Here is a 24577-nt window from a genome sequence, read left to right on the forward strand (position 1 = left end):
AAGCGTCTGTAAAATATCTTGAATTACCAATATGTTAAGATTTGGTGCTGGTATGTAATATTTGCTAGCAATGCCAGCCCAACAGTTATTAAATTGCTAACTCTGTGTGCACCGAACGGCATACAGACAATGAGAAGTGCACTACTGCAAAGAATGCACTGGGATCTTATTATACCAATTGTACATGTACTGCAAATAAACACCCGTTTGAATCAAATCTGTCTCATTGCAGCTCAATATTCAAGAAGCTTATGTTTACATCTTAGACATTTTGTTTATTCCTCTGCCTATAGTGGTGTTACTGAATAAAACGGTTAAGTGAATGTTTCAATAACTCTCTCGTAAAGAACTTGAATGAGTTTGGAATAACACACTCTTAAAAGGCTCATTCATACCAATAACGATAACTATATTAGCGTTCACTAAAGTACAATAATGTTCTATAAACATGCACTGTTTTGTCATCTGCCGCTTTAAATGCTCAAGCTCTTTAACCCTCTGGAGTCTGAGGCTGATTTGGGGCCTGTAGAAGTTTTGACATGCCCTGACATTTGTGCTTTTTTCAGTTGTTCATAAACATATAAATGACAAAAGTGTCATTACACTGTATTCAGCACAAACTAGGCTACCATAATATGTGAGGAACATGTATGCACATGTTTGTGTTTTTGAAGGAATAACGTTTATGCGTGGTTATTGAAAAAACAAAAAAATCACAAATAATGTATATATTAAATCTGTGTTTACAAGACTTCTGGGTATTGGGGGTTGTAGTCTAGAGTTTTTGCTTCAAAATTATATACAAATTATAATGCCTACTTGTTCATATAAAACAATATATTGATTTAGTTTTTGTAAGACACTTTTTGTCAAGAAACACAATATGTGTGTAGGTGTGAATCATCATGAATAATGGGCCATTTACACCTGGGAAGACAAAAGAATCGCATAATAATGACCTGAAATGACTTGCATATTAATGAGGCCTTTCAGTCAGGTAGGCTGTGAAAAAACCCTCTGCAATCATGTCTCAGCTCAATTTAAAATAATAGTATTCTATTATATTCTTTAAAATATAGGTTTTTAGTTTAAAAGCATTCACATTTGGAGAAATATTGATGGATTCTCATATGTTTATGATTGGCTGTAAATGTTTTAATCATCTGAAAAATCTCTCTAAAAGTGATTCTCTGATGAGTCATTCAGCTGATGAATGATAAAAAAACAACAACATTTACAACCAATCAGAATCCATCCTACTCAAGCATTTAAAGAGATAGTTCACCCAAAAAGCCATCCTAGAAAAAATTTACTCACCTTCAAGCCATCCTAGATGTATATGACTATCTTCTTTCTGACGAACACAATCAGAGATATATTTAAAAATATCTTTAGTCCTCCAAAGTTTATAACGGTTGTGAATTCAATTGGTTCAAAGTCTGAAGACCATCCATAAAAAAATGAATCCATATGACTCCACAGGGTTAATAAAGGCCTTTTGAAGCAAAGGGATGCGTTTTTGTCAGAAAAATATCCATATTTAAAACAGCGGATGACCGTACACAGAATGCGCAAGTCGACTTGCGCAAAACGAGTAACTCGTGACTCGATATATGAAGCAGGATGTAGGAGTATCGTAAGCTTATAGACGCCTCTTGCGGTTCAAACAAATATGGCTGAGCAACAAACCCAAGCTCCTCTTCTCTTATATTTAACATTTCTCTTTAAAATTTCTTGGTAACACTTTATAACAACTGCACACTATGAAGCATTAGTAAATAGTTAATTCATCACTTATAAAGCATTAATAGACATTAGTAAGCAGTTTATAAATACAGCTATAAATGCTTTTTTCTTCTTATTTTCATAATTTATTAATTTAAAAATGATAAATTACATTATTCACAAACCGGTTATTTGGGAGTTGTCAGTGGTTCATAAGATCATTTAGGAAGTGTAAGTAAATGATTAATAAACTATTTAAACATTAATTTATACATCTTGTAATTTATACATATATAGTAATAGTTACTTAGTGTGTTAATAAATAATTGCTTTACTAACATATTCCTACTGCATTTCATGATTAAGGTAATTATAAATGATTTAGAAGTGGTCAGTTAACTATTTTTGTGAGCTCATCTAAAGTGAGGACTATTTATGCTTTGTAAAATGAGATTTAAAGGTTCAGCGATTTTCTGCACTGCTGTTCTCTAATGATTTAAAGTTAGTACTGATGTCGTTTTGACACTAGGAATATGTGTCAATAAAGCATTTATTAACACTCCACGTAACTAATTCTATATGTCTAAATAATCAGATGCATAAATGTACATTTAAATATTTTATTAATCATTTACTTACACTTCCTAAATGATCTTATGAACCACTGACAACTCCGAAATAACTGGTTTGTGAATAATGTAATACATAATTTAGAAATTATAAATTGATCATTAATAAAGTATGAAAATACAATTATTAAACTCAATATAGATATGCTTATAAATCAAGAAAGAGCATTTATAACTGTATTTATAAATGGCTTACTAATGTTTTATAAATGATGAATTGACTATTTACCAATGCTTAACTAGTGCTTCATAGCGTGAGTTATTATAAAGTTTTAAAATGTGTTTTTAGTAGCTTTTTGGGCAATGAAAGTGAAAAAGCCACACAAACTAGATGATCAGGTCGCTTTTGTTCAGTTTACCATTTAATTTAGTTCTTTGTGAATAATTACATACCACCACAGTGACACATGGTAACATTTCAGCACAGCACAGAAGACTAATCGTCATGTATGACCGCAGGATAAAAGTCTAATCATAATGATGTATAACATCTTCACATACTCTAAATATGCATCAAAGACTTTTGTAAAAGCTGTCGTTCTAGTAATAATATCCAAATGGATTGATAACTGTAACATGTTGAGCAGCAAAAAGCACTTTGCTTGAGGGCACAGTGGTGATGTCCAGTTTCTGGGTCTCTTCTTCTTGAGATTGAACCTGAAACATTCATATTAGCAGCCTGGAAAGTTAACCATTAGGCTACGGCCGTCATGCTGATATATAATATGACCTACTATGCAGTCAGAAAACAGTTCAGAGAATGAGCTCAGTCTACAAAATCTATGACAGTATTTGACCACTCATTTTAAGAAACATCCACAGAGCATTTCTAGACTTTCTATGCACTTAAACAGTGTAAAATAAATTAAAAATTTGCTCAATTGACAAAAAGTCACATTTCTAGATTCTTTTAAATGAAAGCAGCACTTTGACAGTCTCAAAATACCACCGACTATGCAAGAAAAAGTATTCGATGCCAAGATCTGGAGCTATTTTAGTCAAGTACGCTTGCGTTACATTTTGCAAAAGTCAAAGGCACTGTCCCGCTGTCATTATAAGTGACGTGTTTTTCTGGGGCAGTGGTTTGCTTAATGTGCCAAAGCCAACAGATCTGCTCTAATTGTCCTTATTAGCATTCAGACTGGAACATGCAAACGATGCTTGAACTGATTTCAGGATTGATTCGGATGTTCATTACGTTTCTTTTTCAGCTGAAACCTTCAAAAAGAAGTCGCTTTAAAACGACACTGCTGGAATGGCGAGAGCAACACTAACTGATAGAATCAGAGCTGTATTTTAGGACTGATTTGATGAATTGTCCATATAATTTATGGAGCTGCCTGAGTGCTCTGAGACAACATCATCTTGCGTGGTCCTTGTGACTTTGGCTGTTTATTTTTTGCATTAAATGTCACTGGTACGACTCCCGAGAGCCAGATCCCCCAGCGTGGAGAAGAAGTCTTCCATTTCTTTCTCAAGGAGGCGATTGCGGTTTTCTGCGTCCTCGCGGGCACGTTCAGAGTTTCTGAGTTTGATCTCAAGCATTCGTTTTCTTTTTCTCTCCTGTTCCATCTCTTGCTCAAGTCTCTCCATCTGCGCGCACAGGGCTGCACTGGACTCTTCCAGCCTGCAGAGGGCAGAACACAGGTGTGTAAGTGGACAATACAAACATCACCAAGAACAGTTACTTATGGCAGGGGCTTTCAGACTAGAGGTGGCGGACAATCAGAGACTACAAAAAAAGTGTATTTTTTCATAGTTCATCATACACTCTAAGAAATGCTGGGTTAAAAACAACCCAAGTTGTGCTAAAAATGGACAAGCCCAGTGATTTGGTTGTTTTAACCCAGTGGTTGGGTTAAATGTTTGCTCAACCTGCAGGGTAGTTTTATTTAACTCAACTATTGATTAAAAAAATACTGTATTGCATGCTTAAAATGAATCCAAAATAGGTTGGAAATAAGTTTCATGAATAATAATCAAACAATAAACATTTATTAAATTGCTTAATAAGAAATGTTCACCTTTTGATTATTATTGTTTCCTCTAGTAATTATGTGTCTGATTTTTAATTTCCAACCTATATTGGTTTCATTTTAAGCCATTGGTTTTCATTTTTAATCAATAATTGAGTTAAATAAAACTACCCAGTATGTTGGGCAAACATTTAACACAACCGCTGGGTTAAAACAACCCAATTGCTGGCTGGGTTTGTCCATTTTCAACCAAAACTTGGGTTGTTTTTAACCCAGTATTTTTTTTATAGTGTAGACTGGCCAAATTATTATTATTTTACTGTATTGACAGACAAAAAACAACAGCTAACATCACCATGGATTTAAAATATCCAAATAAAATGTTTAATAATATGCTTTATATATATATATATATATATACACACTCTAAAAAAATCTGGGTTAAAAACAACCCAAGTTGGGTTAAATATGGACAAACCCAGTGATTGGGTTGTTTTAACCCAGTGGTTGTGTTAAATGTTTGACCCAACCTGCTGGGTAGTTTTATTTAACTCAACTATTGTTTAAAAATGACTAAATGTCTGGCTTAAAATGAAACCAAAATATGTTGGAAATTAAAAATCAGACACATAATTACTAGAGGCAACAATAATAATCAAAAGGTGAACATTCATTAAAAAGCAATTTAATAAATGTTTATTATTTAATTATTATTAATTAAACATATTAATAAATGTTAATTTCCAACCTATTTTGGGTTCATTTTAAGTGATCAATAAAGTAATTTTTAAACATTAGTTGAGTTAAATAAATCTACCCAGCAGGTTGGGTCAAAACAACCCAATCGCTGGGTTTGTCAATTTTTAACCCAACTTGGGTTGTTTTTAACCCAGCATTTTTTAGAGTGTATATATATATATACACACATATACATATATTTGAAAATCTCTGACTGATGCTTCTCAGAACTGTTTATTTTTTAGTAAAGATTATGCAAAAAATTGCAATTATTATTATTAATAATTCATTCAAATTTAAAGGTAAAGGTGAGTTCAAAGGTAAAACCAAAAAATGTATTCACCAAAAATAAGTTTAAAAAGCAATAAATTATTTTTTAGAGAAACAATATTTCATTTCTAAACAATGTTATTATTATTACCAGAGGATGTCTGATTTTTTTCAGAGGATCCACAAATTTTATATATATAAAAATAAAAAATATTCTTGTTTTGTGGAAAAAAACATTATTCCTTGAACCCTTGCAAAAACATCATATTATTTTGTGCACTCAAAAACAAAACTTTCACTGGTGTTAGTTTCACTCAAACACCTTGTTCACATCGTGCATCTACATGAACTTAATTTAACTGAGTTGTTTCTAATAAAAATAAGATTGTCAGCTTTACTATATACTATACAATATTTAACAATATTGTGCACATAGCTTCTTACGCCTTGCTTGACTTTGTTGACATTTTTTGTTAAAATATTATGCTAAAAATACAAATTATTTTCATTTGCTTTCCATATGTTTGAGAAACACAACTTCTCTGTTCCCTAGTCCCATCCCAATAGAGTTTGAAAATTGGTGTATTTTTAAGACACAGCAGCCTTACTTTTTAATTCTTGATTCATAAGTCTGTTTCTGCTTCCTCAGCTCTTCTTTCAGCTCTGCCACGACGCTGGTCAGAGACGAGGAGCCTTCGTCTGCGTCTTCATCCACAACTCTAATGACCGGCGCCACGTTCCCGTTGTCCCCACAAAACACAGCGTTCGCACGGTTCTCCGCGGTGCTGCCGACGTCCTCGTGTTCGCTGGGCTTCGCTTCCTCCTCGGCCCGTTCCTCCTCCGGCTGCGGCCCGTCTTCGGGTGCTAACGGGTCACCTGCAGCGTCTGGCACTGATATGTCACATGACGAGGTGGACCAAGGAGTGCTGTCTATACTCAGAACGCTGCCCAGACTCGAAGACGATGTGACGTTGTCGTAGGTAGACAGTCTCTGAGAGGAGCCCGAATCCCTGGAGCGCTCTCCGGAGGAGGTACGGCGGTGTCCCCGCAGCGAGGACAGCCCGTTCATGAGCCAGTTCCCGCTGGAGGCCGTGGTCACGTCCACCGCGGAGCCGCTGACTTTGGCGGACTGTGGCCGGGGAGAGGAGCCTTTGAAGGTGTACTTCCACCCTGGAAGTGTTTTAACCTGCTTACTAGGGCTGACGGCCGTCTCTCCCTTTCCCTGAGGCACCGGTTTGGAGGTGCAAACGGCATCCGCAGATGAGGCACTGCTACTGGTAGGGTCATTCTTGGCTGTGGGTGGGCAGGTATGGAGATCCTCCTCAGAGATCCAGTCAACCAGGTTGGACTGCTGATGTTGCTGGCTTTGGTCCTTGACCTCCGTCTGGTTCTGTGATGTTTCAGAGTCTTTTTCGATGTACAGGCGATCATGCTTGCTAATCAGTACCGTCATGAGATGCTGAACAAGAGAGGTGCCTGTAAAACACATATGCAAAGGTACAGTATTTCATTAACTGATGCAATGTTCATTTACCAACCTATTGAAGAACTAATATCTGTTTTGCACCATTCTGACATCCACCAAAAATAAACGGCGATGAGAAAGACACAAAGTTCATCACAAGCTGAGAAGGTAAAGTCTAATATATAAAAGTTGCACAGTGTCATTCACATAAACACTCAACACCATCATGCTAACACACATGACACTAAAGTAATGCAATAAACATTCATTTAACAACATTATGCAACATAAACCCCTAATGTACAAAAAAACTTAAGAAGAAAGTTATTTTAACGAAAACACATCAAATGTCAGTTTACGGCTTTTCACTGTAAATTATACAATGACTTTTTTAAATTCTTTTTAATTTTTAGTCTGGTAAAATCACAATTTTCACTCAGAAATTGTTAGTACATTTCACAAATATTTACAAAGAAACTGAATTATATTTGAAAATTTGATATTGTCTTGTAAAACGTACTTCGGTAATCTTTGTTACTATTCACAGTAACTATTTTAGTGCTGTCAAACGATTAATTGCATCCAAAGTAAAAGTTTGTGTTTACGTAATATATGTGTGTGTGTATTATGTATATTTATTATAAATACACACACATACATGTATGTATTTAAGCAATATTTATATGTATATAAATATTATATATATATATATATATATATATATATATATATATATATATATATATATATATATATATATATATTTATAAATATATATTCTTGTTATATACATAAATGCATACATAAATATATAGATGTATATGTATACACACATATCTGTATATATAAATACATGTATTTATAAGAAATATTTGTATATGTGTATTTATATATAAATTATATTATAAATAAATATATAATATGATATATTTCTGTTAAATTTATACATGCATGTGCACTGTAAAAAATCAAAAGTTGAGAAAAGTTCAAATTTTGAGTTTTGAGATTTTTGAGTTTTCTCAACTTTTTGTTGTATAAACTGAATACATAAAAATAAATAAATAAATAAATATATATATATATATATATATATATATATATATATATATATATATATATATATATATATAATAAAATATACACAGTACACACACATATATTGTAAAACAATATGTAAACAAACTTTTATTTTGGATGTGATTAATCGCAATTAATCATTTGACAGCACCATTTTATTTACATTATGGTTAGTTTGCTTAGTCTCTGCTTATTTCCGTTGCATCATTTGTTCTTAATGCAGAACTTAAGCTCTCTGTATAGTTTCACGTTATAACATTTACCATATTTTCAGAAAAATAAGTCGCACCTGATTGTAGTTCGCAGAGTGGGAATTGTATTAAGGGAAACTAAATTTTATTATTACATGCAGAAACCCTTATAAACATGTATTTATGCCTCACACCACAACAGATCCTTTAAATGTAATGGTATTCAGAACAGAATGTGAATTAAAAAAATATAAGTATAAAACATACATAAATTATAGTGGCATTCATTATAAACAACATACTACTAAATCTTTTAAATCCAAGCAGAAGCCTTTAAAAATCTAAAACAAATGAATAATAAATATTATTTATGTGTGATATATGCTCAAATATTTAGTAGTGCATATTAACAATTGCATTTATGCCACCGTGCAACCGTCCCGCAGGTGTCCAGTTTAGTTTTACAAACAAATTCGTTAAGTGCTTACCTTCCATTATAGCTACTGGATCCTCCATTTTAGGACGAAGGATATTTGGTCCAAACACGGTGGCCAAGTTCTGCACACCCATTTTGTTTTCAATTGAGTGAGACTGCACCTCATCCAGAAATCTACAAAGATGGAGTTCACTTTCAGCACTGAACCATGAAAACGACTGACAAGAATGTGTCTAAAATGATTGTGTTGGACCTACTTGCATATATATTTCAGAAGGTTGTAATTGGCAGCTGGAAGAGTCGTCACTAGCTTCCCTAATTCTTGTATTCCCTGTGGAAACATATGTTAATATATACAATATAACAATATTGATGTTTTCCCACATTTAATCAGAAACTCTGATTATGTTCATAATGTAATTAAATCTTGACTTCAGCTTCACGCATCTTCTGAATCTGTGCATCGCATCATGTCAGCTGTGAAATATGTGGGAGGAATATTGGCTAGCAAACCGCATACTGACTGTAACAGCTTTCTTATTTATGAGCACACAAAAATACTTTTTGACAACATAACTGCAGAAATATTTTGCACCAATACCAGCAAACAGCTCAATACAAAACTCTATTCTATAAGCACCTACAGGTCAGAGCAGCCATATTCATTCATATTGTTCCAACATAACAGTTTTTTTCTGTATTTTAATTACCATCACTGCTGTTGTAATTGCATTGAATACTGTATAGAACAAAACAATAGTGGATTAATCATCAAACTTGAACATCTAATGTTAAAATGTAACCTTCTCCCTCTAAATACATTGGTCAGTTCAAGAAAAATTTAATGCACTTTTATATTATTCATTTGAAAGAATTAAAAAAGCAGTTTTGTGTCTAAACTTCACTCTAAAAAAATGCTGGGTTAAAAACAACCCAAGTTGAGTTGAAAATGGACAAACCCAGTAATTGAGTTAAATGTTTTATTTAACTCAACTATTGTTTAAAAAAATGACTATATGTCTGGCTTAAAATGAACCCAAAATAGATTGAAAATCATATATCAGACACATAATTACTAGAGGAAACAGTGTATTGTTTAATTATTATTCATTAAACTTATATTATGTTAATAATTATAATAATTAACTTATAATAAAAAACTTATAATAAATGTTCATTTCCAACATATTTTGGGTTCATTTTAAACAAACAACACAGTCATTATTAAACAATAGTAGAGTTAAATAAAACTAACCAGTAGGTTGGGCAAACATTTAACCCAACCACTGAGTTAAAACATCCCAATTGCTGGGTTAAAACAACCCAATTGCTGGGTTAAAACAATCCAACCTCTGGGTTAAAACATCCCAATTGCTGGGTTAAAAACAATCCAACCTCTGGGTTAAAACAACCCAATTGCTGGGTTAAAAACAATCCAACCTCTGGGTTAAAACAACCCAGATGCTGGGTTAAAAACAATCCAACCTCTGGGTTAAAACAACCCAATTGCTGGGTTAAAAACAATCCAACCTTTGGGTTAAAACAACCCAATGGCTGGGTTAAAAACAATCCAACCTCTGGGTTAAAACAACCCAATTGCTGGGTTAAAACAATCCAACCTCTGGGTTAAAACATCCCAATTGCTGGGTTAAAAACAATCCAACCTCTGGGTTAAAACAACCCAATGGCTGGGTTAAAAACAATCAAACCTCTGGGTTAAAACAACCCAATTGCTGGGTTAAAAACAATCCAACCTCTGGGTTAAAACAACCCAATGTCTGGGTTAAAACAATCCAACCTCTGGGTTAAAACAACCCAATGTCTGGGTTAAAACAATCCAACCTCTGGGTTAAAACAACCCAATGTCTGGGTTAAAACAATCCAACCTCTGGGTTTAAACATCCCAATTGCTGGGTTAAAAACAATCCAACCTCTGGGTTAAAACAACCCAATTGCTGGGTTAAAACAACCCAACGTCTGGGTTAAAACAATCCAACCTCTGGGTTAAAACAACCCAATTGCTGGGTTGAAAACAATCCAACCTCTGGGTTTAAACAACCCAATTGCTGGGTTGAAAACAATCCAACCTCTGGGTTAAAACAACCCAATTGTTTGGTTAAAACAACCCAACGTCTGGGTTAAAACAATCCAACCTCTGGGTTAAAACAACCCAATTGCTGGGTTAAAACAACCCAACTTCTGGGTTAAAACAATCCAACCTCTGGGTTTAAACAACCCAATTGCTGGGTTGAAAACAATCCAACCTCTGGGTTTAAACAACCCAATTGCTGGGTTAAAAAAATCCAACCTCTGGGTTTAAACAACCCAATTGCTGGGTTAAAAACATTCCAACCTCTGGGTTAAAACAACCCAATTGCTGGGTTAAAACAATCCAACCTCTGGGTTAAAACAACCCAATTGCTGGGTTAAAACAACCCAACTTCTGGGTTAAAACAATCCAACCTCTGGGTTTAAACAACCCAATTGCTGGGTTGAAAACAATCCAACCTCTGGGTTAAAACAACCCAATTGCTGGGTTAAAACAATCCAACCTCTGGGTTAAAACAACCCAATTGCTGGGTTAAAACAGCCCAACCTCTGGGTTAAAACAACCCAATTGCTGGGTTAAAACAATCCAACCTCTGGGTTTAAACAATCCAATTGCTGGGTTAAACCAATCCTACCTCTGGGTTTAAACAACCCAATCACTGGGTTAAAACAATCCAGCCTCTGGGCTTAAACAACCCAATTGCTGGGTTAAAAACAATCCAACCTCTGGGTTAAAACAACCCAACTGCTGGGCTAAAACAACCCAATTGCATGGTTAAAACAATCCAACCACTGTGTTAAAACAACCCAATCGCTGGGTTAAAACAACCCAATTGCTGGGTTAAAAATATCTAACTTCCGGGTTAATACAACCCAATTGCTGGGTTAAAAATATCCAACCTCTGGGTTAAAACAATCCAATTGCTGGGCAAAACAATCCAACCTCTGGGTTAAAACAACCCAACTGCTGGGCTAAAACAACCCAATTGCTGGGTTAAAACAATCCAACCACTGTGTTAAAACAACCCAATCGCTGGGTTAAAACAATCCAGCCTCTGGGTTTAAACAACCCAATTGCTGGGTTAAAAACATTACAACCTCTGGGTTAAAACAACCCAATTGCTGGGTTAAAACAATCCAACCTCTGGGTTAAAACAACCCAATTGCTGGGCTAAAACAACCCAATTGCTGGGTCAAAACAACCCAATTGCTGGGTTAAAACAATCCAACCTCTGGGTTTAAACAACCCAATTGCTGGGCTAAAACAACCCAATTGCTGGGTTAAAACAATCCAACCTCTGGGTTAAAACAATCCAATTGCTGGGCAAAACAATCCAGCCTCTGGGTTTAAACAACCCAATTGCTGGGTTAAAAACATTACAACCTCTGGGTTAAAACAACCCAATTGCTGGGTTAAAACAATCCAACCTCTGGGTTAAAACAACCCAATTGCTGGGCTAAAACAACCCAATTGCTGGGCTAAAACAACCCAATCGCTGGGTTAAAACAATCCAGCCTCTGGGTTTAAACAACCCAATTGCTGGGTTAAAAACATTACAACCTCTGGGTTAAAACAACCCAATTGCTGGGTTAAAACAATCCAACCTCTGGGTTAAAACAACCCAATTGCTGGGCTAAAACAACCCAATTGCTGGGTTAAAACAACCCAATTGCTGGGTTAAAACAATCCAACCTCTGGGTTTAAACAACCCAATTGCTGGGTTAAAACAACCCAATTGCTAGGTTAAAACAATCCAACCTCTGGGTTTAAACAACCCAATTGCTGGGTTAAAACAACCCAACGTCTGGGTTAAAACATCCCAATTGCTAGGTTAAAACAATCCAACCTCTGGGTTTAAACAACCCAATTGCTGGGTTAAAACAACCCAACGTCTGGGTTAAAACATCCCAATTGCTGGGTTTAAACAATCCAACCTCTGGGTTAAAACATCCCAATTGCTGGGTTAAAACAACCCAACGTCTGGGTTAAAACAATCCAGCCTCTGGGTTTAAACAACCCAATTGCTGGGTTAAAAACAATCCAACCTCTGGGTTAAAACAACCCAACTGCTGGGCTAAAACAACCCAATTGCTGGGTTAAAACAATCCAACCACTGTGTTAAAACAACCCAATCGCTGGGTTAAAACAACCCAATTGCTGGTTTAAAAATATCCAACCTCTGGGTTAAAACAATCCAATTGCTGGGCAAAACAGTCCAACCTCTGGGTTAAAACAACCCAACTGCTGGGCTAAAACAACCCAATTGCTGGGTTAAAACAACCCAATTGCTGGGTTAAAACAATCCAACCTCTGGGTTAAAACAGCCCAATTGCTGGGTTAAAAATATCTAACTTCCGGGTTAATATAACCCAATTGCTGGGTTAAAAATATCCAACCTCTGGGTTAAAACAACCCAATCGCTGGGTTCGTCCATTTTCAACCCCAAACGATTTAGAAAGTAATTAGTATTAATGCACTACATTTTAGAGAGAGCAATTAGTACAGTAATCTTATTACACTGTTCACAATGCAATTAGTAGCTAGTGATTAATTACTCTTTTTTCAAGTAACTTACCCAACACTGTTCATCATAACACAAAAACAACTGTGTTTAAACATATCCAGGTTAAACTCTTCATTCCACTCACCATTTGTGGAAAAAATAAACATGTATTCTAGTTAAAGACACACTTGGATCATGTAGGTGTTTTCAGATACACCCAAATATGTCCCTGCACTTCATATATGTTCAGATGTTATGCAGTCACTAACCTCCTCCTCATCTTTGGCCAGGAGCTGAGCACAAGTGAGGAAATCCTCATACTTGCAGAAGGGAACGACTGGCTCGGGCAGCTCCCTGAGATACAGCTTCAGCAGGGAAGCCACAGTGTGGACATCAGTGTTACTATAGATGGCAATTATAGAGTTAGTACCAGCAGTTGGAGGAAGGTTAATTGGTTCCGTGTCTTTGCTCGGAGGTACCTGTCAAACTGAGGTTTATCTCCACAGTCAAAGGCCTCCTGAAGCTCCTTAACGAGGTTGGCTTGGCCTGGCATCCGGAACAGACCTTCTTCATCAAGCCCCTGTTCCCTAATGAAATCCACACACTGCTCAACCAAGAGAGGGGCGAGACGAGGGCCAAACTTCCTTTCGTACTGTACGGTGTCCTCCAAATGCTGCCCAAATATGCCTGAAGAGAATATGAATCAGTTCATTTTTAAAACGACAGATTCTTATACTGTACATGAGCAGCCAAAACAGACTGATAGTGTGCATTTAGCCCACACGCTTAAAAAAGGTAATTCAGGTAATATATACAGGGAAAAAACAAGCCTATGGATGGATTTATTAATATCAGACCCTGATATCGACAACTAAAGAGCTAATTTATGTACAGTATACTGATTCATGTGGGCCTTTCTACAGAATTGGTTCAAAGTCAGAGTTGAAAATGTCTTTTTCCACACATTTTGTATGTATGCAAAATGTATAATATCTAAGGCACACATTTCTAGTAATTGTGCAGTTAATTCTCATATTGTATTTTCAGAAAGTTTTGGAATATTTTTCTTCTCCCCAATTTGTCACTACCGAAACACAATTTAATAAAAAAAAAAAAAATTAATAAGAAGGGGCACATTGACCTATTCAGATTTTATTTACATCTACCTTGTAAACATATATTTTTTGACATTTTTAAAAGAAGTTTTTACAGGTAAATCAATAACAATTACAATTTTAACAATATTTCATGTGTAATGTATGAGATTTGTTGTATTTTTAATCCAATCTTTGTTTGTAAAAGGCATAAAGTTTATCATACTGATTTCAAAGTTCATTAGTTTGAATTTAAAATTGAACCAAACACTATAATAACATCTTCAATATACTTTATTTTTGACAAAACATCCCATGTTTCGGTAGTGACGGTAATGTGTTGGTAGTGACCACATCACGTTACACAATTTTAACTTACATACTAAAACACTAATGATTTGCCTAATAAAATGCACTAAAATGCTTATGATTTGCATATACTAAAATTTTGTTTATTTCACCCAAATAAACGATTATGTGTCCCTTTTGTCACTACCAAAACAATGATGTCATTACCGAAACAGTCACGACCGAAACGTGAAGTTTCGGTAGTGAAGATTTTAGATACTTTTGAGCCGCTCATCAGCACATGGTTAGCTATCACAGTTCTGAACAGTAGTACACACACAAAAACTACATTTTATGGAATAACACCCAAAAAACTTTGCTTAATTGCAGAAAAATGTGTTTGTTAGTGACGTTCTACGGAAGAGGATTAGGAGTAAAACCATCTCGAGATTAAAGTTGTTAAATTTCGAGAAAAAACTCGTTACATTTCGAGAAAAAAGTCGAAATAAAATGTTGAGAATAAACTGGTTAAATGACGAGAAAAAAATCGTGAAATAATGAGAACAAATTAGTTAAATTATGAGAAAAATTTTGTTAAATTTCGAGAAAAAAGTCGAGATAAAATGTTGAGAAGAAAGTCGCTAAATTACGACTTTATTCTCATAATTTAATGACTTTTTTCTCATAATTTAATGACTTTTTTCTCGAAATTTGACGAGTTTTTTTTTCTCGTAATTTAACAACTTCAATCTTGAGATGGTTTTATTTTTTTATTATTGCTTGGCCCTAATCCTCTTCCATAACGTTCCTTAAAGTTCCACACAGATTTTCAGACTTTTGAACACATTTAACTCAAAATGATGATCTATCTACTGAAAGAGAGGCTGTGAGAGGGAGGAATATTATATATATATACATATATATTAAGCTTACTGATATTTTAAATATTATTGTAGGATTCAATAGGATCTTAGTAAACATCTAATATTTGAATGCTTAAATGCTTTTTAAATGTGTTTTTTGGTTGTGGGACAGCAGTTTGCACCAGTTATGTAGAATGGCCCATATAATATGTGAAATGTGACGGTAAAATTAAATGAACATATGGTTAAGCTGAAATTCAACAACATTTTTACACAATATTTACTTGAAATTCACTACAAGTATTATAAATATTTGATTATATATTTAATACCACAACCAAACCATTATAGTACTTTTGTACATGCAGTATGGTAGTAAAACTTTGTTCGTGCCGTTTCATTCTTACCACACCTGCAGTTTTCTGACTGACAGCTTTACTCCACACGACAGTACAGCAGCAAGAGGAATCGCAATTACAGCGGGCATCGAAGTATTTCAAAGAACGTGAAGTACAAAGAAACACTCGTTTTTCACATATAAATTCTCTTTCCATCGATGTCCTGTCCTGTCAGCGCATCCGGGTTCTCTCTGGTTTGTGGTAGAAAGTGGCGCGAACTGCTATTGATGCGTTTCAACCGTACTAACGACAAGAACACCACACAGAAAGAATGTTTTGGTGTGGATATAGTCCCTAAACTTGTGTTAATTTTAATCATATCGATCCAAACTAAATTTAAAAGCACGTTTTTTAAAAATCCAGTTTGGCGCGAGACAGCGTTCCTGCCGTTTTTGAGACCACGTGTTGTACGTCAGAAGATGGCATCAACATGTTGTTCGGCCTTTCACTGTTTAATCTGCTACAACCCAACGTTGCCACATTGTCTCTAACTGAGAGCAGATAACTTGAACTTGCTTACATTACTTGTTTGAACTTTCTATTAATAACAGGCCCTTTGTAATTTAATCTCTGGATAGTGAGGCATCCTACTCTGCTCAGTGATATTTTTGTGAGCTTAGACCATCATGTGAACATACTATCCAATGGCAGAGATAAGTAATCACGAGGGGTTTTCTATCTATACAGTATGTTATTTATTGTGTGACTTATAGCGGTGCTTGAGGTCCTCGTGGCATTTACCTCCTCCAAATGGAGCCCATATGACCCGTCTGATGGCTTTCACCCAGTCGTCCATGTCACTTTGGGAGTTGGCCATGAGCAGAAAAGACTCATGGCTCATCGCAGCCTTGTCTTTCTCACCAGCTGAGACAGAAATCAAGAGAGGCAATCTGTGAGATGATGGTGTTACCTGTTTTTCACCACTACATCAAAGATGCATATCACCCTATATGTCTTGTGTAGTTCATGTCAATTTATAAATTAGTGTTCATGCAAAATAAATTATGCATAAGGATTTATTTTTACTGCGAAAGGCTATTCTTAAACATTGCTGTTATTGCTAGCAACCAAGAATATTTGCCCAGGTAAAAGTTTGACACAAATTAGGAGTTTCTATCCTTCTGTTGTTGATTTCTAAATTAATTGAATATCATTGTTTGTTTGTTTTCCCCAAGATGGATTTAGATGTAATTAACTGTGCAAAGATAGAAATGTGAATCTGTGTAAGGGTCATTGATGAATAAAGGTTTTAAAAGTGTAAAAAAAAAAATAACATAATGGAGATGTAATTAATTTCGAAGTTTAATTAAGTGTTAACAATGATATTATGTGGTTTTTATAATCAATTAACACTGATTTTGTCCTTTTTTACAAGATGCACAAAATTTGTCACCAAAAAATCATTTGATTTGACCAAAATTTAGGTTTAGGCTGATATTTAGCAAAAGGACAATCAACCATTATATATTTAGTACAAGTTTTTAAAATATTACAACATTTCCATGTTTTATAGCGGTTGCACCGAATGACCTGATGTTTCGGGACATGCGTATGAAAACATGAAAGTTAAAAGAGAGTTAGTTACTTTGCTTCATGACCATGTGGTCCTTTGCAGGTGTCTGAATGATGTCACATCCTGTCACATGATATTGACCACATGACTTGATCCAAAATGTTCCTTTTATATCGGTTACTCCGAATGACATCAATGAAATTCATTTTTCCAGACATTCTTTCTCATAACGAAGCAACGACTTCTACACATTATTTTAATACCATTTTGCACTGTGTTGATATGTGATGTTATAAAATCATGCCAGAATAAAAAATATATACACTAATGAAATGGCTGTATTGGCCTTTTGACGGTTAAACCGAATGACATTTTGACACTTCAAAATCTTTAAAATACCTTTATATGTAGCGAAATATAATTAAAACCTTTTGGGTTCAATAAAAGAGATCTAGTTGTACTACCTTACATACTTTGGATGTCATATCTTTGTTTTTTTATTATTATTAAGGCCTTTGGGTAAAAAAACAATGTCATGCCATTGACCCATAAGGTGCATTCATTGAACAGATTTTACTTTGAAATTATAAAGGGAAGTGTATAGGTGCTGTACGCTTTTATGTTTTTCACCACTTTCAGTCACCTTTTAGCCAGTTTTTATATGGTAATTTTGTTCTTACTGGTAAATGTCATGTAGCAGGAAGATATATATTCAATAGTATATCAAGTATTTAGCATCAAACTGGGGTTCAGTCCATCTGGACATCACACTTTATAACTTAAAGCAGACCTAGAAAGAAAGAAAGCGCCAAAGTTATACAGATATTTCCCAATGCCCATAAGCTTTGCAACAGTAAAGCATAAGAAGTAGAACAACCTCCATAATGGCTTCAGTTTAAACTTAACAATTATAAAGGCAAAATTATTATTCTTCCAGCCAGATAAAATGACTGAAGGAATAATCATGAGAAGATAAGTCTTCACAGCAGACTCGACTGAAGTGACAAAACAAAGTACTGATGCAATTAAGATATATAAGGCAATCAGACCCAGCGAGACATCTGAGGCTAACGCTCTCACACAGAGTGGAAGCCGACTTGAAGGCATAATGAGGACCTTCATTTCTCACCACGGTGTGGCATTTTGTTTAGTATTCATGTCTCCTCAGGAAGTGTCAGAATGTCTGCTGATATTCTGGGAGGGAAAAGAGATGGGCTTGTGGCAAAAATACGCAACAGTTATCTGATTAAGTGAATTCTGGGGACTTGTCTTTATTTAAGCTAATAAAACCATCCTCAGGCATCGTACTTTGGTGACTATATCACCATTTGTTTTTAATGATTGGTATCTGACTGATAACGTAAGGGCTTATTTTTCCCAGTTCAAACAGGAAACGTTTTCTATACACACGTTCTGAAACAGGCCATTCATGTGATTCGTGCAAATCCGAGCAGTTTTTATTTGGCGTGGGGTGATTATATGAATGCATATCTGAAGGAAACCGACTGTCTTATTTTCATCTTACCTGTGTTTGATGCCTGATAAAGTCGTTTATAGCGCTGCTCTGCTTTATGTACAGGGGTAACCGCTGTATTTTTGCTTTTCCATTTTTTGTTGCCAATTTTGTTCAGATCAATTATATGTAACATACATAATCATTTATTAGAATGAAATATGAGGTTTACCATTTTACAAAACTTTTTGTTTTTGTCAAAACTTCTATTATTTTAACTGTAAAGTTGTTTAAATCATAGTTTTTTACCGTCATTTTACAGTTTAGGATGTTACCATAGACATTGGTTTTGGCTCAAATGTACATTGCAACCTTAACAACATGTAGTTCTGTTCTAATATCAGAATTTTCTGAATTGCCCTATGAAATGAGTTTTATTTTTTATTTTTTCCAAAATTCCATTTTTTGTCCCTAAATTCTATTTTTTCCATTTTAATTTTCTGGATTCCATTTATTTTCCAGTTTTAATTTTTTGGACTCCATTTTAATGGTTAAATTAAATTTTAGTAATCAAAAAGCATGTCTAAATACCTGAAATCATGATACTTACACAATTTAACAATTAAAAGTTTAACAAACATTACATTTTTTAGAACCCTATGTTTTATTTTATTTCATTTTATTTTTTACCAAATTCTGATTTCTGTCTTTTCAGAAAGTTTTCTGGATTCCATTTTAATGGTTTAATTAAATTCTAATAATCAAAAAGCATGTCTAGTTAATTGAATTTATAAAAACAACAAAATTTATTAATTTTTTATTTAATTTCTATGAAATGTTTTGTATTTGTTTTGTTTTTTTTCAGAAATTTTGGCAATTTTATTATTATTTTTTTTTCTGGCAATCAAATGAAAACATTAATTTAATTTATCTTTTAATCATTTTATATGATTTTTTGTCAAACAAAATGCTGCACAACAGTTTTAATAATAATTTATTATTATTATTATTATTAGTGTTAATATTATTATTACATTTAAGGCATAGCTAAATTCTACTGTACAACAGTAATATATTTCTGTCACAATTTCTTTAAGTTAAACCAAACTGATATTTTTATTTTTCTGTTTTATGTTTCTGAGTGTTTATGATATGACGATAGTTTTTCTCAAATGAAACGGTAAAATGCTCATAAAGCGGCTCTGGAGGTGAAGTTCATGCATTCATGTCCTCATATTGTGTGTCGGCAGAGGCTGAAAACACTAAGATCGTCACGTCTGCTTCAGTGTGTGTGTGTGTGTGTGGTAAATGAAACCGCACGTCTGTGCCATTCATTCACACAGAAACACAACATTTGATAAAGTTTACTGACCTACTTTTTATTTATTAATCAAAAATTTGACAAATTCGGTGACATTCCGCGTTATACAGTAAATTCAGTTTTTTTAATGACTGGATTCCACGATTTCGTCCGCGTTTTCTGCATCGCGGAAATCATAGGGCCCTACAAGACACTTTTAGTCACCTTTTTCACTGTGGCAGGTATGTGTATACTGTACAAGAGTTACAAAAGTAAATGTTTCAAATCTGACTTGACATCGTAAACGCTTGAAATGGCATTCAAAAGGGTATAGATTATTGGGTATGTGATTATTAGCCATATTAGAATACCAAACATTTCTATATTGTGGCGTCCCTAATGCAACTTCTTCTGCACGAAAGTAACATCATCATGACCCAGCATTTCTAGCCCTTTGTAGATTTTTGTATTGACCCATACTCTAACAATGCTGTAACAGTATTTTAAAGAAAACGGTAGAAAATGATCGTCACTTTGATTTCTTAGTGCACGAACAAAGGCATTACCTTGGGGTAGTGGTGGTTTGTGCCTCCGTGGCTTACAGCATCCCTGCCCCATGATGCACTTGAGGGATTGAGCTTGTATAGAAGACTAATGTTGTGCCATGTCTCTTACTCCAGCAGATTGACCATGAAGCCCAACACGGCACATGAAGTTCTCACACCACACAGAAGTCATGCTGCAGAGGTGTTTGCTTCAAACCATCATTTTCAGAAACAAATCTTCAATAAAATATTGTCACATCTCAAAAATCTGGATCACGCTAGTCCATATGGTGAGTAAAACCGGTGAGTAAAAAAGTACTTTTTTGTCTCAGTTCAGCTCAAGCAGCACCACTTCACTTCTGTTTCTCTCATTCCCACTGACTTCTCACGGTAGACTGACAGAAGGAGACGGCCTGCTCTATTAGTCCTTTCTAAACACCTCACTGCACTTAAGCAAACAAACGGCACACCAGATGCATCAATCTCAGAGGACCTTATAGTTGGGGAAATCCTCACTGGCAGATAACTAAATATCAAAACTTTGTGGAGGCAAGCATGGGTTAGAAGATCCAGTGGCTTCCAGGACTGGAGGCCACGCAAACACAAAGCATGAAAATCTCCCCAAATAATGCCTTTTTTGTAGTAGCACTTGTCATTTATGTCCCTGCAATGAATGGTGCCATTTTATTTTCCATGTTTTATGGACCCAAACATCATAAGATTGCTTCAATATTTCAGCGCAGTATGATTCTGAATCTCAGTTATCCCTTGATTCAGTCTGTGCAGTTGTGTTTTCAGATCATTTTCCGAGTCACAACACAATCATTTCCATTTGTCATGTTATTGTTTGTTTTGCATGGAAAAGGTACATTGCCAATAAGATTGTTTGACTCAAAGGAGCTGAAGCATGCCGGTCAGGCGGAGGCTGTGGTTAAGGGCTCTTCTCTGGGGAGAAGATGGTGTGTTGACTGAACTGGCATGAGAAAGTGGTGTTGGGGGCTGGGTAACTGCTGTGTGTTCAGCTATTTTATTTATTTTATTTGGTGCATTACTTAAGCTAAGAGGGAATTCAGTTATCTAAATGTTTATGATGCACTTTAGGAGCGAATAATCGATTGATTATTGAATGATTCTGGATTGATCTACAAGGACCATCAAAATAAAGTGTTAGCAGACTACACTAATGAGAGTTAGATGACATGTAATTGCAAAGTTACTTATAGTTAGTAGAATGTCAAAAGTGGACCATCAAAATAAAGTATGTATAATGGATTATAAATATACTCATAATGTACACTGTAATGCATTAAAGTTTTTCATATATATTTGTAACCAAAGTTAAATGCATTATAATTTTGCATCTTCCAGTCACATCTGTTTTTCATGTGCTGTAATGCATTATACTTTCTAAAAGTTTAGCGATTAATTAGTGAAGCTTTTTTCCACCACTAAATAAAACATTTGGAGAAATGTCAGAATTGCGATATATAAAGTGTGCAATTCTGACTTTTTTTCTCGCAAATACAAGTTTTTATTATGCAATTCTGACTCACTTTAAATCACGCAATTCTGACTATATATCACGCAATTCGTGCATTTGTGAGTTTATATCACAATTCTGAGAAAAAAGGTCAAAATGAGATGAGATAAAATGAGATAATGAGAAATGAGATAAAAAGCCGCAGTTACCTTTTTATTTCATGGTGGAAACAAGCTTCCATAATGAATAAATAGGTATTATAATTATTTCATTACAAAAGGCACAGTTAATGCATTAAAATACTATTATAATACATTATATGCAAGTCTTCAAATAAAGTGTTACCAAAATAGCACACATTATAATTTGTTATGTTATATTATTAAGTTTATGTGCCTAAATATTCCCATTCTTAGTGTGCATTGCTCTGGAAAATAATGCACCAAATGCATGTTAACCAACAAGGGTTAGATTATGTTTAACCAGGATCTTCACAGACCAGGACTGCATTATCAGAGATATAAGAATTTCAAAATTTCCCATTTTAATATGATTAGCAAGCGCAAGAATATACATCAGGCACAGGATTTAGAGAGAATTTAATATCTTGTGAACACTCAGTGGATTTGGAGGGCATTTGGAGGTTAGCTGAGCGATGTTGTTTACAGCACAGCTGTAATTAATTATTCTGTTTTCTTTGCTATATTGTTAAAAAAAAGTCACTGTGACCCCAACTGCATGTCTTCAAGAGCTCTGATGGGTGTCACACTGATGTGTTATTTACTTGTCATAAATAAAACAAACAGACATTGAGCGTCAGTATATCAGGTTGGGGCAAAATCACCCAAAATGACCCCTCTATAATAAGTATTTTCTGAAAGGCCCATTTGATTTCCTAACATTCAGAAACCGTATAGACCATAGCGGGGTTTCCATTACAGATTTGCACAAAACGTTTGCGATTTTTGAATGTTGTTAAAAAACTATTGTGAAATGATGGTTAGTTATGCAACTAAAACTTAATTTTTCCCCTTGAGATAAGTCATTCCAAAAATCATATACAGTACAGTCCAAAAGTTTGGAACCACTAAGATTTTTAATGTTTTTAAAAGAAGTTTCGTCTGCTCACCAAGGCTACATTTATTTAATTAAAAAACAGTAAAAACTGTAATATTGTGAAATATTATTACAATTTAAAATAACTGTTTTCTATTTGAATATATTTGACAAAGTAATTTATTCCAGTGATCAAAGCTGAATTTTCAGCATCATTACTCCAGTCTTCAGTGTCACATGATCCTTCAGAAATCATTCTAATATGATGATTTGCTGCTCAAGAAACATTTAATGTGTACAATTGTACAAAATATTTGTGTACAATATTTTTTTCAGGATTATTTGATGAATAGAAAGTTCAAAAGAACAGTGTTTATCTGAAATCTAATCTTTTGTAACATTATAAATGTCTTTACTGCCACTTTTGATTGATTTAATGCATCCTTGCTGAATAAAAGTATTCATTTCTTTAATGTCTTTTCAAAAAAATACAAATAAAAATTCTTACTGACCCCAAACTTTTGAACGGTAGTGTATAATGCTACAGAAGCTTTGTATTTCAGATAAATGCTGTTCTTTTGAACTTTCTATTCATCAAGGAATCCTGAAAAAAACTGTTTTCAACATTGATAATAATCATAAATGTTTCTTGAGCAGCAGATCAGCATATTAGAATGATTTCTGAAGGATCATGTGACACTGAAGACTGGAGTAATGATGCTGAAAATTCAGCTTTGATCACAGGAATAAATTACTTTGTCACATATATTTAAATAGTACACAGTTATTTTAAATTGTAATAATATTTCACAATATTACTGTTTTTTTTACTGTATTTTTAATTAAATAAATGTAGCCTTGGTGAGCAGACGAAACTTCTTTTAAAAACATTAAAAATCTTAGTGGTTCCAAACTTTTGGACTGTACTCTATGTAACGTATGTTAGTAGGTTTAAGTATATCGCAGCCATTATTTTTAATTGAAGGAGACGTAGGCGTGTTATCCAAGCATTAATGGCAAGGAAAGCCACTTTTACTTGGGACCAGCCATGTATGAGGTGTTTCTGGGTTTTTCTGTCATATCTGCTTCGTGGTCTTAATAAAATGTGGCATTTCTTTGTTGTTTAGAATCCAGTGTTCCTTTAATTCTTGTCTTTTATGAGTTTTATAAAGTCTCGTCTTCTTTCCAAACATACCGCGCCATCTTTAAAGAATGATCGACTTTTACATACGCTAGGTGACCTGTTTCCATTGCAGTTTTTGTGAAATATCCCTTTTTCAAATTGCTTGAAAAACCACTTCATACAAGCGTAAAACTTTTCTCTTCTTGTTTCATATTCTATTTGCAATTTCAATTTGTGCAATTTGAAGCGTATTGGAAAAGCAGCTAGCGTTACATGATGGTTTCAGAATAGGACAGCATTGATTTGAAGATCTGCTCACCTGGCACAATCTCAAAAAGATGTCGACCGGGTTCTTCTGGGTTGGCTGTCAGCTCGTTCACTTGGCTGCCCTTCAGTGAGATGCA

At 34.5% G+C, this 24577-nt stretch overlaps 1 protein-coding gene across 3 annotated transcripts; it reads right to left on the reverse strand.

Annotated features, from left to right (window-relative positions):
• Positions 1–2699: 2699 nt before the first annotated feature.
• On the reverse strand, positions 2700–24577 carry arhgap22b (Rho GTPase activating protein 22b). Of its 3 annotated transcripts, XM_067369208.1 has the most exons (8): positions 24493–24577; positions 16445–16567; positions 13540–13747; positions 13330–13462; positions 8765–8838; positions 8560–8681; positions 5947–6814; positions 2700–3981 (listed from the first exon to the last, which is right to left on the reverse strand). In XM_067369208.1, exons 2-8 carry the CDS (start codon positions 16542–16544, stop codon positions 3759–3761), a joined length of 1728 nt encoding a protein of 575 aa, XP_067225309.1. In that variant the 5' UTR covers positions 16545–16567; positions 24493–24577; the 3' UTR covers positions 2700–3758. The 3 variants fall into 3 exon arrangements, with proteins under 3 accessions (XP_067225309.1, XP_067225308.1, XP_067225310.1); XM_067369207.1 differs by lacking the exons at positions 16445–16567; positions 24493–24577 and adding an exon at positions 15718–16147; XM_067369209.1 differs by lacking the exons at positions 16445–16567; positions 24493–24577 and adding an exon at positions 15713–15786.

This window comes from Chanodichthys erythropterus, chromosome 19 (genome assembly GCF_024489055.1).
Source record: "Chanodichthys erythropterus isolate Z2021 chromosome 19, ASM2448905v1, whole genome shotgun sequence".
Taxonomy (NCBI): Eukaryota; Metazoa; Chordata; class Actinopteri; order Cypriniformes; family Xenocyprididae; genus Chanodichthys; species Chanodichthys erythropterus.